Source organism: Micrasema longulum, unplaced genomic scaffold, assembly GCF_059751315.1.
Source record: "Micrasema longulum isolate JH-2025_06_02 unplaced genomic scaffold, ASM5975131v1 h1tg000482l, whole genome shotgun sequence".
NCBI lineage: Eukaryota > Metazoa > Arthropoda > Insecta > Trichoptera > Brachycentridae > Micrasema > Micrasema longulum.
The window spans coordinates 257,889-276,433 of NW_028277679.1; the positions used below are offsets into that span (position 1 = coordinate 257,889).

Sequence of the window (18,545 nt, forward strand, 5' to 3'; positions counted from 1 at the left end):
TAATTCTACGTTACTAAGCATTAAATCAAGCAACCTGCCATTTAAGTTCACTGTACCGTTATACTGGTGCAAGTCAGAAAATGACATGCACTCACTCAAAATATAATCTGTACTACCTATGATATGAGGTTTAAGAGGTAGCGAAACAGGATCTCGTTCCCAAGTCATGTGTGGTAGATTAAAATCTCCCATTATTAGGAATTGGTCGTCAGGATTGTCGATGGAGAGCTGGTCTACTAAATCACAGAAATTTTGTAACTGAGAGGTGTGATTGGGGCCACCAGGTATATATACACATGCTACGTGAAGTTGATTGTTATGGTTAAAGTTACCTGAAGGAATGGTGACCCAAGTGCAGTCAGCCTCGCACTGCCAGTTGATATTGTGTTGGGCGCGCAGTGTACGTCGCGCTGCAATAAAGACACCACCTCCGCGAGATCGGCCGGTACTGGATATATCACGGTCACATCGAAACAGATCATATCGATCGTCTATTATTTCGGGGCCAGCTATACCATCAGTAAGCCAGCTCTCCGTGACAGCAATTATATCAAAGTCGTTATTAAGTACACTTTGTGAAAATTTCAGTAGCTTTGTTCTTAAACCCCGCACATTTTGATAGTATACGCTTAACTCGCCGGTGATGGGTAACTCAATAGTTTAAATAAACAGAAGTCAGCATAAAATATAAAATGAGAAATTACAAGTATTATATAGGTGTCGCACATTAAACATTCCATGTATATCAATAATATACCAAGTGTAAGCATTAGAGTAACATAGGCAAAATATAGAATGGTAGACCACTGGTAAATATTAGAGGTATAAAAAAGAAAAGGTATTGAAGTGGTTCTACTAGGAAAAGAAAAAGTAAGAGAATCGAAATAAAATGTTTGCAAAAATAGGATTAAGCATATTGTGTATGAGTATGCGTGTGTTTGTGTAAATGTATGTGTGAAGTATAGTATGTAAACAAATATTAAACTATTTTTTTTAAGTCGTTCTCCTCGCTGATTAGTATGGGTGGCGATTCTTCGTTGCGATTATAATCACGTGTTAACACGGCTCCGGGATAAAAAGCACAAAAAATGAGTGAGACCCTGTAGATATATGTGCAAACATTGCAATGTGGCTCTCCATAAAGGCAAATGTTGGCAAAACTATCATTCAAAAATGACTAATTAAATTGATCTTAATAAATATGAGAAGTTAAAATTGATTTAATCGAGTATTTTCATAATTATTACACGTTGAAGAAACCCTTCACAAAGCATGAAATTTCACAAAAATGGGCCGGGCACAGGGTAAATTCTATGTATATTCGGCCGGTATTCGTAAGTGTACGGTAAATGTTAATATCTTGGTAAAATATCTTATAAAACAGAATATAAAAAAAATAAATTAACTTTTTATTCACGTCAAAATTAAAATAATGAGCTATTAACCACCATGTTATCTTTTGTTCATTTAATTTCAAAGTGTGTTTTTTAACAGTGCATTCTAGAATTTAAAATGTTAACAAGGAAAATTAATCATTAAAATGCTAAACTTGTTTGGAACAGAATGTAGGGAGCATAACATTAACATAAAAATATACTGTCTTTCTCCGCGTTATTGAGAAATTAAACGGGTAATAAAAAGCAACGAAAAACATTTCTCCATTTTCCTTCCTCTACCGGAGCTGAGACTCGATCCGTGGCGGGAAACACTAAAGTGACACGTCTATTTGCAGCTGCACGAGTACTATAGCCCATGGCAGCCATTTGCTTTACAAACTGAATTCTATGATCAATGGCCCTATTTATTTTCTCATTTTCTTCCATTTAACATTTACGAGTTTGCTCCATTACTCCTTGTAAAGTTATCAGAGGACTTTTCCAGATACCGTATGTTATTATTTTCTGAAATACTTTTATATTTTGGAAAGCCGTTCTTATAATGTAGTTACATTCACCCAAAATGCATATCATCGTGGCTTTGATTTCAAATAAGGTCGGCTAAACATTTTAAATTTAAATGGTGTTTTTAATGGCAGTGTTTCAAGATTGTATTTTTAAATCGTTAAGAGATTGAAATGAGAAAGCATTTATTTATTGATTTGGTTTAATTAACAAAATACAAAGATATTTATCACCATCTTCTTTCACGTATTCAGATTCAGTCGTGCATAGGACACAGCATAAGTCTACCAAGTAAAGTATTTATGGATAATTTGTGTTGCATAAAAGGTAAGGTGATCAGTTTATGTTTCATGTGCTTGTCCACGGAGACTTAAATACGAGTATTACATTGTAAAACTTGAAATAAAAAAACTTTTGAGATCAAAATTTTTCGTCCACCTTACATAGAATCAGACAAGGACCTCAAGCATAGTTTACCACATTACGAGGTCGATTTATCTTCCCTTGATTTTTATTATTTTTAATAATACATGAAAATAGTAATCGAGTCAAAAACACTAAATTATTGGCAATGAATCCAAAATAAAATAATATTTTTGGATAAAATTTGACTTATATCTTTAAAAACATACGTAAAAGTATACAATGTGACGTGTTTTGTCTTATTAGGAAACTTGATAACTATATAATGATAGAAGTGAATAATGGAACTAATAGATTTGGGTTTTTTAAAAAAGTAATGATGGTTTCTATATAAACCAAGAAAAGTAAAGTCAAATTCCTCATGAGGGAAAGAGGATAGAACGTCATATTTCTTTAAAAAAAAATGTTATTACTATTTTATTTTATTTTTACATCTGAGCATGTTTTTCATTCTTTATTTGCATTCTTAATTCTTAATGACTCTTACAAATTTTCTTCATTTTTAATATTATTTCCATTTGTAAATACTCACTACAAACAACAAACCTTAAAATATATTTTTTTCACTTAAATTTTAATTTTTAAACAACTTTCATTTATGTTTTCTTTTTCCTTCTCTTTTTTATACTTTCATAATTAACCTTACATTTAATTGCTTTTTAAAAAAATTTAAATCTTAAAGTAGGGCACACATATCATACATATTGTTATGTAACATTACAAATATATTTAATTTATAAATTGTTTTTAATAGGGAAACTTCACTGGTCCATTAGAATTAAGTCCAATTGTGTAAAATATTAAACTTTCTAACTGTACTGTATGTTTCCTGAATAAAAGAAAATAAAAAAAAATAAAAAAATACAGATCTTCTCATCTTCTCATAGACGCGCGCCGATTATTCTGACTTTTAACATATCCATCTCAAGTATTTGTTGGATTTGGTCATGTCATTTCTTTGTCAGTCTTTTTCTACTTCTGCATCCATCAACATTCGCATGGTCAATATTTTTATCCGTTCTTTCGCTGTCCATTCGCTTCACATGTCCATACCAACACAGAGCTCCTTTCTTGATTTTGTCGACAGTGCTTTTCTCAGCCCTCCATAATGTACGGATCTCAACATATTACCAACATTATGCACCTATATTATTTAACAACAATTATTGTTAGTACTTATGAAAGGAAGCTTTATAAACATTTAAGTAAGTTTCATAATGTCTTAATAAAACGAAACGCCTCAATTGTATACTCTTGTATATATTTTTAAAGATAAACAAATATTTAAATCCAATGACATAATTTAACTAAAGATATCTAATACTGAATTAAAACGAAATTCTAACAACAAACTACATTCATCATCATTATTCCATGTCCGCTCCCTAGTTGGAGCATATGGTATCCACAAAGAGCCTCCGTGCATATCTATCGACTGCCAACTTCTTTGCGTCTTCCCAAGTCAGGTTCTCGTCCCGAAGTTCTGACATAAACTGCCAACAAACGTGATCAGGCTCTCAGGAGGCATCCGCAGTATATGGCTGAGCTTACCGCATCGCCTCCGCTTGACGACAGTTGTCACAGGAGTTTGCTCCGTCCATTCTCTGATTACTTAGTTTCTCACAAAGTCAAACTACCGCACACCCAAGATTCTTTTACGACGCCTATTCTCAAAAGTAAGAATTTTGATGTTTTGGTCCCCAATGCGGTACCACGGTTTGAATGGTGCACGGTTGCCACGGGAGGAAAATAGGTGTTATGCAGGTGTTACATAGGCAGCATTTGATTTTGACTGAGTAAATATCGGCCTCGTGGTGTAATGGTCAGCGCGTTAGCCTACCATGCAAGAGGTCTGGGGTTCGATTCCCGACATGGTTGATATGAAATATTTATTTAAAAGGGTGTTTTCACACTAGAATATTTCATAGTCCCTGGACTGGTACCTGAAGCGTAAGATTCTTACCTTCATGTAACAAAAATTATCAAGATACGCTGTGCAGTGCCCTTGGCACCATTAGGTGCGGAAAGGGAATAATGATGAAATATCTGCATTCACAAAAAATCTAAAACACTTGTTTGTAACTGTGTTTTTTGTCGCTTAGACACGGATCGGAACAGATAATACTTGGGTGTATTATGTCTCCTATTTTAAATGTTATCTAAAACCAAATAGTTTAAACGTAAAATATTTAAATCTATAGCATCTCTCAAAAATAAATAATAGATAAATTATGTTTAAAAATATAAATGAAAACAAATTAAATGAGTTTGAAAACTTAAGGGTTTGGCGTACTTACTCAATAAAACAAGCGTCATAAACCGATCATTGAAACTCTTAAAAAATGTTGATGGTATTATATTATATTTCCGTAAATGTTCCGTATCCGATCACATTTGTTGTTTACAAATTTATTCACAAAGCTTTTAAAAGATCAGCGGAATAGGAACAACAACCGATCTGTCACACTTAGGAATAACAAGTAAAGTTTGCCAACAATATGTTTGCATATCGATTTGTTCACCGCATGACGCGATAGATGAGCGCTTACGTTTCAAACTTGTAAATTTAGGCGACAACCCCATTGGAATTTGTTAGTAGTCTTGTTTGATTCATACCTTGGCTCTATTCAGAGGTGGAACTCTCTAGAAATCTCCGTAGCCACCGAAAGCCGTGTACGAGAGCTCAACGCCAGATGTGCCCCTTCGATAAATATTTAAACAGGTAAACTTCTAACATAGCGGCTTTCCCACCTTCACACTTAATAATTACTACTCCAAAGGCAAAATGGTAATTGATTGGCCTCCTCGAGCGAATTCGCATTCAAATGATTTCATATTATAAATACATTTATTCCGGACGGATTGTTCTAGAAACCATTTTCGTCTTTGCCTTTAAACGGAAAACAGACCAGCCAAGTTAAGATGTCAGAATAAATAAATTCAGGGTTGTGTTTTTTCATATATATTTTAAACTATCAAACTATGCTAAAAAATATTTATTAAAGTAAAATTAGTAAAGCCATTAATCGAAAACTTCAAATAATCAATTAAATTTAACATCGAGTCCTCTTTTAAAACTATTCCCGTTATGATTTATTTTATCTTCTTTCTCCCTCTTTCTTAAAATTTTCTGTCTCTTTCATATAATATTTTATTATGTAAATAGCAACGCGGGTAATTATAAGTAAGTTAAATTCCTGACGATGAGGTAGTAAGTGTAGTTAAAAAAAAATTAAGTGGTTTATGCAAATTTATAAACAAATAAGTGTAAAATGTCATACCACAAAGTGAAAAATGTTTTTTTTTATTTTCATGTATCGTATAATCATCGCTACGTTTTTTTCAAGTTTTGTTATTTTAAAATTACTCGGTCCGTGACCATGAAAACCAGTTAAATATGGCTTTCTGGAGATACATCAAAACATGTAAGTGATTGGCTATCCTAAAAAAACTGTTCATTAAAACTTGTGAAGTTTAAAAGTAGTTCTTAAGAAACGTACGGAGAAAGTATTTTTATTATTCTTTTTATACTTCACAGCACAATAAAATGCTCTTATTTTACTACGCCTAATAAAATATTGTTATCTCTAATTTCCTGTAGCTTTGAACTTCCTTATGCAAATAAAGATATTTTTATGGGCCCATTATAATTATTCACATTAAAACTGTGGAATACGTTATAAGGTACGTCGAGAGGAGGCCGTTCGCTGCTGACTGTTCGTCGTAGTTTATTTCAGAACGGGATGCGAACCTTACTTGGAAGGATTCACAGGAGCTGGCAGCTGATAGAGATGCCTTGAGAGTCTTTGCGCACACCATATATTCTAAGTAGAAGGCGAATATGTATTATGATGATGATTAATAATTTTGGTATTGCGGTTATGAACTGATATTCTACATTTACTATGTAAATATGGGAAAGAAATTTAATTTTATTACGTATGGATATTATTTTTATTCCAAGAGCTTTCGATACGTGTTTCAGAATAATTTACGGATTACGTGATTTAGAAAAAATTAAAAATAGCACGTAAATGTATGTAACATGCTGAATATTTTTTTAATCTTGTACTTTAAAGTGTCCAAATATTTTTAAAATGTAGCGCAAAAGTATTAATATGACTTGAATTAAATAAAAAATTGAAATAAAAACCAATTTTAAAATATAACAAATAGCAGCGGCAAAATATATTATGCTTTGTCTGCATAGTTTGATATTATATTATCAATAGGTATAAATACATATTGACCAGAAGATAAGTAAATTAAAGAAATAATAGGAAGTAAAAAAAATTGTATGATGAAAAATTGCCTCGTTTAGCCGGATGAAACTCACCGACATAATAAAGGTTTCAGCTCTTTTACTTCAGAAAAGTCAACAAATGGAAGAGGGAAAGTGGTAAATGTGGATGTGTAAACATAGGCAGAATGGTGAATTTTACACAGTATGTAAAGTGGCCACATAGACCAGCCAATGAGAGGTCATAAGTCCTGTTAGTGCTTAGACTTCCATATCACCTTCTCAAAATGTTTTGTATCTCCGTTGCAGCAAATTTAAGGAAATATATTTCTCAATATAAATAAGATAACCGTCTTATAGGAAGGAACGAAGTCACAGGGTTTATGACCACTTGGCTAAATTAGGTTTTTTTAAAAAAAATACTGTTGAGGGGCCTATTGTTGGTTGTTGGACACCCAGTTCGTTGACTCTATTCTATCTTTGCAGGTAGGTTAGTCAGCGTGCCTAGGCTACGTGGAGATGTTTTTATGCCTGCATTGTAGGCTAAAGTATGGTGAAGGAAGTCAGCGGAAGTCCTACATTAAACATTTCACGCGTGGTCCTCACTTTATTTTTTGAAGGGTTGCTTCAAACATTATAAATAAAAAGAAGTCGAACTTACATAATATTTGAAAATTATTTATTCCAGAAAAAAATAAATACGATAAAGTTAATGAGATACTCGTATATAAATGAATATTTAAATAAAAGAATGGAACATTGAATTTAAGTTTTATACAAATATTTTCTACGACGCGGCTAGCGATAATTTCGGAAGACCTGGTAGTAAGTGGCGGGTAGCAGAGGTAGAGATAAAGGCAAGCGATCATTGCGTCGGTACTTTTATAGGCTTACCTACATCTTACGTAGAATAACAGTGATTACTCAGTCAACGACCATAAGTCCTGTAGATATCAAGACTTCCATATTTCCTTTTTAAACGTGTTTTACATTTCTGTTAGAAGTATACTCGTACTGTCGCCATGAGCAAAAGGTAGATTGTTGACAATAATCACAAAATAAGTTGAATATGAGATAACCATAGAATTATAATATACCAGAAGGCGCGTAGAACCAATTTTGTATACACCGTACTGTGTTCAAAAGTCTCCCTTCTACCCGACACTCCTCTTGCGCGCATGCGTGAAGTGGCCCCGTAATGTTGCCAGACCGTGAACAAAATTTACACAAATATTAGATAATTTCGCGTTACATTATATTTTACTACAAAAAATATTTTCTTGACTGGACTTTAAAAAAACAGCTACTTGTATTAGTGAAGCATAAAAAAAAAACATGAGATAATCGTTTTGTAATTAAGTAAATAAATACCGTTTAATATTATACTAAGGCTTGTTACTAAAACACTGGGTAAAAAAATCGACTACAAGGGTAATACCAACAAAATGTCCACTTTACCCTGTTAAACAATCTGACAGATAGTAAAATAATCGTATTTTCAAATAATACTATTTGTGAATTCGCTTCTTACATATGAAATGTGGTCCTACCGTATTCCTTTTTAATCCAACCAGTATTTTGACATTTACAAACGACACGACACGCCATAGCTGAATTCAAATCTGCAGTTTCGTACTAAGCGACGTCTAGAGAATACCTAATGGCCAAAATGTAAAACTACACATTTATGAGTTGTTTAGTCGGCTTCAGTGAGACGCGCGTACGCGGTTTCTAGATTATTATAATTCTATGGAGGTAATTTTCTACACGAAATTTCGAACCATTTGACAAACTATATAGCAATGAAGTAAAAAATATTTCAGTATGAATTTTTTTTTAATGTTACTATATAATTGTCGACTGTTTGTTTCATTGAAATAAATAAATAAATACCGTGTTTTTCCTTATGAAAAATAATTTATTTAAATTTGTAAAAAATGGATCAATAATAAAAGGTATCACATCTCAAAATATGACTTTTGCAAAAAACTGCTTTTTTGCTAATGACGGCAGGATAACACGTTTGTTTAATCAGGTTTTATTTTTGCTCCCAATGGAGTATATTGCATGTACAAATTGACGACAGGATTTTTATTATTGAAAAATGGCCTATAAATAATGCATAAAGTAATTTTCCCTTATCAAAAAATATCTTCTTTGTTAAATATATGTCAAAATAAATAAAAAATGATCAGATGTTACTATTAATTAATATCAAAATTTTAAATTTACTTACTGTTATCTCGAAGCCAATAATTGATGCTTCTTGGCGATGCTTCCACGTAACACTCGAGAGTGACGTCAGTCCCAAGGGGAGCCCCAACGAGCTGGTTAGGAACTTGTATAACGGGATGAACTGAAAATTATTTTAAATTCAAAACAACATTATTAAACCTAATGATGGGCGTTGAAATCCAATCGAAAACTTCGATACAGTGATAACAATTCAAGGAAAATAAAATTCAATAAAACAAATGCTACATAATATTCAGACTGTAGAAAAAAAAAATTAAAAATATCGTTTGTTAGTAAATTTAAATTAAATATGACGTTTGTTAGTAAATTTAAATTTAAAAAAAAAAACAGAAAATAAAATTTTATTTACTTTTTACGGTCAAACATTTTAACTAATGTAAGTAAATATAAGTATATAACCACTTACTGACTTTTAACGTCTACCGGTTTCAACACGTACCCGACTCCTTGTCAGGACACACACTACACTAACGTGCAAATACTAAAATTCACTTCCACCCTTCCACATAATTACGAAAAAATTAGAAAGATTAGAAAATACGAGTTATAGGGGAGGGATTCGATCACCACAGTGTCCGAACATGCACTAAAAATTTGACTTTTAATATTTAGTCGTATGCTGGAACATGATTAAGGGAGGGGGGGGTTAGGAAGGGGAAGAACTAGGTGGTGGAAAGTTAAGAATGTTTAAATAAAAAAGTGGGTTACATTGAAAAAAAAATATATTAGTGGCTGAATATAATTTTAAATTTAAAACATCTCCATGTTATTCTATTAAAGTTCTTTTTGGGTATTCGAATGTAAAAATTTAACTATTGTATCCTTGTTAAAGTCATGGTCTAAATTTATGAGATGATTGGCAAAGCGACAATTTAAAAAAATGACTAATCGTGATTTCTCAATTTCGTACTACCTTCCCTTCCAAAACCCCTACCATCACCCATTCACCGACATACCACAAAATATAATTAATCTAATTTTAAGTGCATGTTTGAGTATGGTGGTGATATCATCCCCCTATAAATCTGAATTTAATTGATGTATTTTTTGTAATAACTATTTCTAATACTATGGTAATAGTAAAAGTAAAAATGTATGTTGGTGTTTACGTGTTGGTATAACTAGTATTCTGACGAAGAGATGGGTACGTCTCGAAACGGTAGACATAAAAACTGGGTAAGTTATTATTTTCTTATACTTACTAATATTAAGTCAATCAAAATTAATAGAGAGAGATCTTTGTGCAATGACAGCCCATGCACCGTCGGTTTTACACCGATGTGGTCGTACTAAATCACATGAAACGGTAAAATTCAGGTGTATTGATTGTGAATTATATTAAAATTTATTATATAGTACGAGGGTTGCTACTTAAGTTTTGAGATAGACAAGTAAAAACAAATATTGATAATCGGAAATGGATTCATTGTTTTCCAAAATATTCTACTTGAAGATCAATACACTTTTGCATTCGTTTGAACCAATTTTTTAAGCACTTTTTCAAGTCCGATTGAGGTACCTCCAAAACATGTGATTTGAACATTTTAACCGCTTTTTCAGGCGTCAAAAAACGTTGACCTTGCAATTAACTTCTGATAGGAATAAGAAAAAAAATATTGGGTGCCAAAATCAGGACTGTACGGCGGATGACCCATCAATTCGATGTTTTGACTGCTCAAAAATTCACTTGTTTGAGCTGATGTGTGACGGCTTGCATTGTCGTGGTGGAGAATGGTTCCTCTTCTGCAATTGGTTTTTCTTATTTATTCCAAAACTTCTGGCAAACAAATGGTGATGTACCGTTTAGAATAGACCGTTCTACGTTGTTCTAATAAAAAGGTGGTGACATGTCCAGATATTCTGAAAAAAACAGGTGACCATTTGCTTCAAAGTGCTTCGTGCACGAACAACTTTTGTTAGATTTGGCTCATCTTGCATGACCCATTACGTTGATTATTGTTTGGTTTTGGGTTAATATGCATAGATTGATAATTTGTTGCCTTTCACGATCTCAAAGACGTCTTTTGAAGCACCGCTTTTGAATTTTTTAAACATTTGTTTGCACCAATCGACACGAGCCTTTTTTTGAGCGATTGTCAAATTATGCTGTATCCAACGCAAGTAAATCTTTTTGACTACCAAATGTTTATGTAATATTGAATGTATGCAAGTAGAACCAATGCCCAAGCATGCTTCAACCTCACGGTATTTCACATGACGATCTTGAAACATCAGTTCACGCAAAGCATCGATTTTTTCTGGCACTACAGCCGATTTTCGACGACCTTCACGAAATTCGTCCTGTAACGAAGTGCCAGCAAAACACGGTGGCTCGAGATGGTGCTTTATCACCAAAAGTTGCAAAGAGTTGACCGGCGCACTATTGTTGGTTTAATCTACGTGGAAATTCATAGAAAATTATCACATAAAAATGTTCACGATTTAGTTCCATTTTTTTACCAAAATTAATTTTTCAAGTATCTGTAAACAATACAAATACGAGTATCATTATAATTGGCAAACTTTACGATGATAATGTCACATTTCACATATTCATACTGGTGTTGCCATATCTCAAAACTAAGGTAGCAACCCTCGCAGTTATTCAAAGGTGAAACTTTTGGAAAAAGAAATCGACTGTAGATTAAATAAAAATCAATCCATTTCATGTAATTTTACCGTGCCGTGAAGAATATGTATGATCCGTCTGAAATGGTCTTTGTTCTATACGCACTAACATTGTACGTAACTTATTCAGGTCAGTGCGCATGTTCAAAGTGTGGTCACAAGCGAACTATCGGACCATGTGCTGGCATTGCACAAAAAACGTAGGAATATTGTCTTTAATTTGTAGTTTGTGAAAATAGAAACATGTTTAACTTACAATGCACGCTAACCATGATCCTCTTACTGACTGATGGTGGAACACCATTACTTGCTATACACAAATAAGCTGCCATTTCTGATCTTGTTATCTTAGATAATAATAACACCTCCCCTTGATATGTTGTAACTGGAAAACAAATACGTTTTATGGATTATGCCTTTATTTTTAAACCAAATTGTTGAAAAAGTACAAAAACCTGTTAAATTTGTAATATGTGTAATTAGTAGGTACTTATGCATTTGTAGGTTTGTATGCTTTATTGTTCACGAATATAAAATTGTATGTGAGTTATATTTAAAAACATATTTAACCGTAAATCGTTCATCACATTGAACTTAGAACTAATATTGTTATTTATAGTTTACGCAATGCAACACAAAAATTGTTTTGAAAAATAATTTGTTTTGACGTAGTCTTAACATATTCAACAGAAGTGAATAATATTTTAGAGAATGCTTATGATCTGTCGTTGGCTGATTTAAATGGCCACTTTACACACGGTGTAACATTCACCATTCAGCTCATATTTGAATTTCTATATTCCTTCAATTCTTTCATCTGTTGATGTTCGTGAAGTTAAAAAGCTGAAATCTTTATTAATGCGGGTGAGATTTATCTTTTTGAATTATATGTCCTACATACTAGGCAACGCCTGAAAATGTTTTTTTTTTTTTAATTCTATATTTCTTCATGGACCAGGTGGATTTGTCATCAATATTTTGAGTTTTTCCAAATTTTTGTAGACAAGGACTGTTGGACCCCTGTTTTGAAATGTTAATATTAACAGGTCTCCAGGGAGTTGAATCCAGTCTTTGTATAAAAAATTTAGACAAAATAAAAAATATTGTTAACAATTTGTCTCTCAAAGTAACGTTAAAAAAATACTAATAGGGAAATATCGCATACTGCGAATACCGTTACAAATGTTTAAAATGGATTTAAAAAAAAAATCAAAATTGATATGGTAGAGAAATGTTTTCATACGTTGTTGTTCACATGTTGAATGGGGGGCCTGCTATTCCTAGCCGCACTTCCAGTTCTTTTTTAAATACATATAAACAAAGGCCATGACATATTTAAATGGAAATTTACATGATGAAATCAGAGTGACATTATCCAATCACAAATGAAGTAAGGTTTTAAAGTTTTTACATTTAATGTAAAAATGAAAATTTCAAATTTAATTTACCTTTAGACTTGGTACCCAACTGCTCTCTCAGAATAATATCTTTTCCATCTTCTCGCCTCCAAACAACGTGAGGAGTTGGAGATCCCCTGGCTCGACATGAAGCCCTTACCGAGCCGCCTTCTGGCACCATTATGTCACCGGAGGTCTCTTCTTGTATGAAATCTGGAGGCACAACCACCACTAAGGCTCCGAGCTAAAAGTTTAACGAATTCAAGAATCAATCACCATTTTGGACTCTATATGGACGTATATATGTATTTAATTTTCATTTTCGTGAGAATTTAAATTTTCTAAGCATAATTAGAAAAAAAATATATATAATGTAAATATCTACGCAAAACATTTTTTTGTGTTTATAAGTACGAGGATTGACAAAAATATTGACATTAAAAAAAAATCTTTTTAAATTGTTTATAAACTTTCCAAATTTCGATAAATAATTGTTTTTTTTTGTATATTTTTTTAAACATTAAAAATGCAATATTAGATTATGTAAGTACATAAGGTACATAAGGATTGTACTTACATTTTCAGAAATTCTCAGAAATAATTGAGGACAAATTAAATTAATATAACACTCGCAAAAGTCAAGGATGACTGCGGAACAGTTTCAGGAAATGATTTTTCAGTAAGACGTAATTATTATTTACAGACTGAGTGGTATATCATTAATTTTAACTCTGTATAAATTATATTTGTATTTAAATATGTTATTCATTGGTAAGTTTGTGTGTACTCGTACATTATTTTGTGTGTTATTGCATATATCACACCACGGGAATAACAGTGCCACAACTCAAAAAACTATTTTTTACTCGATAGCAGTTACACTACACACGTTGGCACTATAACGTACATTCTCAAAAACAAATGCATAACTTCACCCACTTGTGCGATCGGGTTTTACATGTTTTTACAAATAATAATGGCATAGTGATCACTGTGTCACTATCGTTTCTTGAATTTTAGTATAAAAATGTAGCATTGACCTATTAAATTGACATTTTAGCTTTTAAGGCCATATCAATATTTGTCAGAATTATCGCGTTAATTGTATAGATAGAATATATATTCGGCAGTATTTCTGCATACTGAACTCAAAAACCAGAATTATTAACTTTTGCTATTTGCGATAGCTTGAGAGAGGTATATAGGTTGTTTGGTACAGAGTAGAACATAAAAAGGGGTTATTTGTAAAAACAATGCTGTAGTGGACCGTTTACAAATGTCGGCAATTTATAATTATGATTTTTTAAATGTTTTTGATGTCATTTTTTCAGATTATGGTTTCGCGCCAGTAGTTTAAAAAATCTAAAATTAGTATCAGCGCCAAATAAAATTTTGTTTTCTTCGTTGTATTATAGCATAAATTTGGTGCATTTAATCATAACTTGTTAAGTGCACTGACGTGCATTTATTGTAAATACTTTTTAAATGTTTGACCTTGTGGATGTAATAGTTGAAAAAAAAGGAAGGAGAGCAAGAAAGAAGTAAAAATTTTCTATGTGTGGGTATTCCATAACAATAGGCTATATTGAAAGGTTATTTGATTATTGATTAATTGGACATTATTTTTGAAACGCGTCCTAATGTTTGTTTAAATGAATAATCAATGCACGTTAGTGTTAGATACTAAAATCATGTGTCCTATCAACACATTAGTTTGACAAAATAAATAAGAATTGTTAAGGTGTGTATTTGGATTTTTATATTAGTGTAATTATAACTTTGACCTAGAGGCAGGTAGACATAGAAAAGTCGGTAAGTGATTTTATAAAATTATTACCTAAAGTTTAATGATTTTTTTGGTTTTATTACGATTGTTATTGCTATCATTTTATTTATTTTAATTAACGTTAGTTATCCTTGTGAATTATCATGGTTAAACACGCGTACAGCCTAAAAAGTAAAAATGGGTTCTTTATTACGGAAAATGCGAACTAATAAAACGGTCCGTCTCAAAACCGGTAGACATAGAAAAGTCAGTAAGTAAATAAATGAAATTATTTACAAACATACATTGCTTTTCTTTCTTCTTATTATTAATATTGGTAATATAATTATTTCTTTAAATTTGCTTTATTTATCCTTGTAAATTATTATAGCTTAACATGAACACAATCTAAACAGTCAAAATAGGTTCTTTAATAGGTTCTTATTTAATTTAAATACGTTTACTGAAAATGGATAAAACGAGTAAATAAATAATTTTAAACTTTTTTTTCTATAAAACTGATCTTCAGCTGGTTGTAAAGATATTTATTTAATTTTCAAAAGGTGTTAAATACAATTTAAAAGCAAAACGTGCGCTATGCATAACAGAAATTCCTTCTTAGTAAAAATACTCTACCCGGTGCACTGACATTATCCCAGTTTGTTACCCTTTCGAGTCACCCCTATTTTACGAACTCACATAACGAATATTCTTCTAAGACTTAAAATAAAAACAAAGTAGTCTTCAGACTATTATAATGAACGTCGTTTGTAGTTTCAATACATTGGCAAATGTGTATTGAACGACAAAATTTCTTCAGATAGAAACATTATTATTTTAAATCGATACATTTGTTAGTATCAACTTCACCCTTAACTGATTTTGAGCTTCTTTCACTAATCAAATAATAAATTTTCTCTTTGAAAATCTTAAACGTGCATTGACTGGTGTTAGTTAATTAATATGTCCTGAACTAGTCCTTAAAGAGACATATTGATTTTTATGAAATTAATTTTCCAGTAGCGCAATGAAAATATAGATATAATGGAGGCCTATAGATCCAATGAACACTATGGAATTTTTCAAGTAAATGATGATAAACGGTTTCAGGTCCAAAATCTTTTTTTTTTCTTTTTATTTTTGTAGGAAATTTAATATACATAATTATATTCTAGATATTGAAATTAGCATCTTATTATTGAAATGTATGTACACTTTGTAAAAATTGTTTTTTTTTTTAATTTTTGCTTGAAGTAAATTGTGTTTGGAAGTTGAAGTTTGGAAGTCGGGTTGGGGTCCTGTGGCTAGTGTCTCGAACTCACAGATCAAAGGTCCATGGTTCGAATCCCTCTTTACCCCAACTTGATTCTTCCCATTTTCTAATAGTGAGTTATTTACAGTTCGTTGAAAATGGCCGTCAAAATTTAAAAAAAAAAACAGGGAAACAGTGTATTTAAAGGTGACTTTTGTGGAATAAGTGACCATTGAAAAAAACACTTAAAATCTGTCATGAGAAATGTTGCAGTCGAAGTCAAGAATGTTTTATAATTTTTTAAAAATAATAATTTACGTTTTTACATTTATTCGGTTAAAAGATTAATTTATTTTAACTCGTGATGTTATGTGCTCATACTATTGGTTGATTTGAAATAAACTAGGGAAAAGTTTGGTTTGTTACTGACGAAGATAATTTTTAGACCGAATTTCATGGAATTAGTTTTTTCACTTCAAAAAGTTTTGTTCAAAATGTTTTGAAAAAATATGTATTATTTATAATTCACTTATTAAAAGTACTGGAATAAGTGCACTTTGGAAACAAAGGTCTGATAACAAGTAAAGTTTGAATTCCCTTTTCTGACAGAAAAAGTTATTATTTTCTACTATTAATTTGATCAAAATTGTAGTATTTGGATAAACCGAAAACAATGTATTTGTAAAAAAAATAAAAACGTCATGCATTCCAATTGTGTGAAATTGAATGTGTAAACGAGTAAAAATAAGTAAAAATGGTTAAATATTTTTTAAAGAGTCAACATTTTTCAATATTTGTGATTTGATAAATATGTTTGTTTTATCTTCTAAGAGCAAGTTTCGTTTTTATTCCCCAATGTCCAGAATGTGTAGATTAGTCAGTTCGTCACACAACTTGGAATATTTTGGGATAGATCGTCCAGTTTTTTGGAAATGCCACTAAAACACTGGGTTAAGATGAATTTACACGGTTAAGCTTGAAATCTTAAACTTTGACCGTGGTTATAAAAATAATGTTTACCATTATTTCATTACCCTTGTTTATCTTTGCTACATAGTTTTATGTTTAGTTTCTTGTACATATGTTTTTTCATATAACTGTTGTAATTGGCTTAGGCCGTATACATAATAAATAACAAATTAATAAAAAATACGTTTTTGCTTAAATTAAGGCAATAAAAGTAAAATTTTGCTTTATCTTCCTTGTGATACCTGTATATTATGTATTCATATAATACGCAATACAACCTTCTCAACGAATTATGGCCACGCGGAAATTTACACAATTTCTCAATTCAAGCTATATTTCCTTAATTTCTCAGAATAACTTTAAATTCCCATTCCCTTTCCGCCCTTAATGCTGCAAAGGGCACTGGATTGGTAGACCAACTGCAGCGTATCTTATTTATTTATGTTTTTATGAAGGTAACATGATCAGTATTAGGCTTCAGGTGCCAGTCCAGGAACTATGAAACATTATAGTGTAAAAATACCGTTTCGAATAAATCTTTCATATCAACCATATCGGGAATCAAACCCGAGTTTTTTGCATGGCAGGCAAATGCGCTGACCACTACTCCAAAAGGCCGACTATAACTGAATTTGACGATGACCGAAACAAATAACACAAGTTTTACTAATTGAAAAAGAAAAATACAGTTTAAAGACGATATGAAGAAGAAACATGTTTTTTTCAATATTTTCAATATTTTATGTATTAATAATACTGCATTAAATTGTATTTTTTTCAACGTGAAAACCCCTAAGAGCCATCGCACGGTCGGAAAAATTCACACAGCACGATACAATTAAAAAAGTGAGATTTATTTTTATTAAATTGCAGCTATTGTTTTATAATTTTAAATTATTGAATGCCAAAAAAATGCACTAATCAGTACACCATGAGACCGATTAAACTCCACTTAATTTCTTTTTGCAGGATTTATAACTGAGATTAAATAAAAAATAATGTCGTTTAGATTTGTACCACCACACGCGCCACTGGTATGAAATCGGCGTAAGGTGTAACAAGGAACAAAAAAAATAAATTAATGTATAAGTTATAATTTAAATATTTTAATTAAAAACTGATTTGAGTCGAATTGAAATTATTCATTTAATTTTTAAACACAAAACAAAAAATTCGGAAAAAAGCCTGGCTTTGGTAGGACATTTGCGAACAAATTTCTTTCGAAACGAATTTCAAATGGACATACGTTTGAAATGTCCCGACAGGACGAAACCATTGTCCGAATATTTTTTTTTTGTGTTAAAAAATAAAATTTACGATTTTACGTTAATACAAATTAGTGTTTGATTATATTTAAAAAGTATGTAATGAAGTTCTACAAAATAAACCCGAAGTCAATAAAAAAAAATATAGTTTTTAAAACTAATACTTATTTGAGAAATTATTTTGATTTTGGTTGACAAAATTACCACTAAAAGTACTTTAAAGATTTACGTTTGTTGAATTTCAACTAATCAAATGAAATAACCAAAATTTAATAAAGAAATGTACATAAGACGGCAGAGTGTTTGGTATATTATACGTACTCTAGTAAATTTAAGGAAGGGGAGGCTAATAACATCCACTGCGCAAACGAAGGCCGTTTGTCGGAAGGCTGTGTTGTGTTAAATATAATTAAACCTGTGTAGGAAGATTACAGGACTATTTCAGTATC

At 31.5% G+C, this 18,545-nt stretch overlaps 1 protein-coding gene across 1 annotated transcript in view; it reads right to left on the reverse strand.

The window, feature by feature from the left end:
* Positions 1-18,545, reverse strand: part of LOC148281243 (lachesin-like) — a 42,778-nt gene that overhangs the window by 10,815 nt on the left and 13,418 nt on the right. Inside the window, exons 5-7 of the mRNA XM_088226983.1 lie at positions 12,897-13,089; positions 11,705-11,833; positions 8,801-8,920 (exon numbers count right to left, since the gene is read on the reverse strand). Coding sequence (XP_088083109.1) covers positions 8,801-8,920; positions 11,705-11,833; positions 12,897-13,089 — 442 coding nt within the window. The remainder of the gene's footprint in view (positions 1-8,800; positions 8,921-11,704; positions 11,834-12,896; positions 13,090-18,545) is intronic.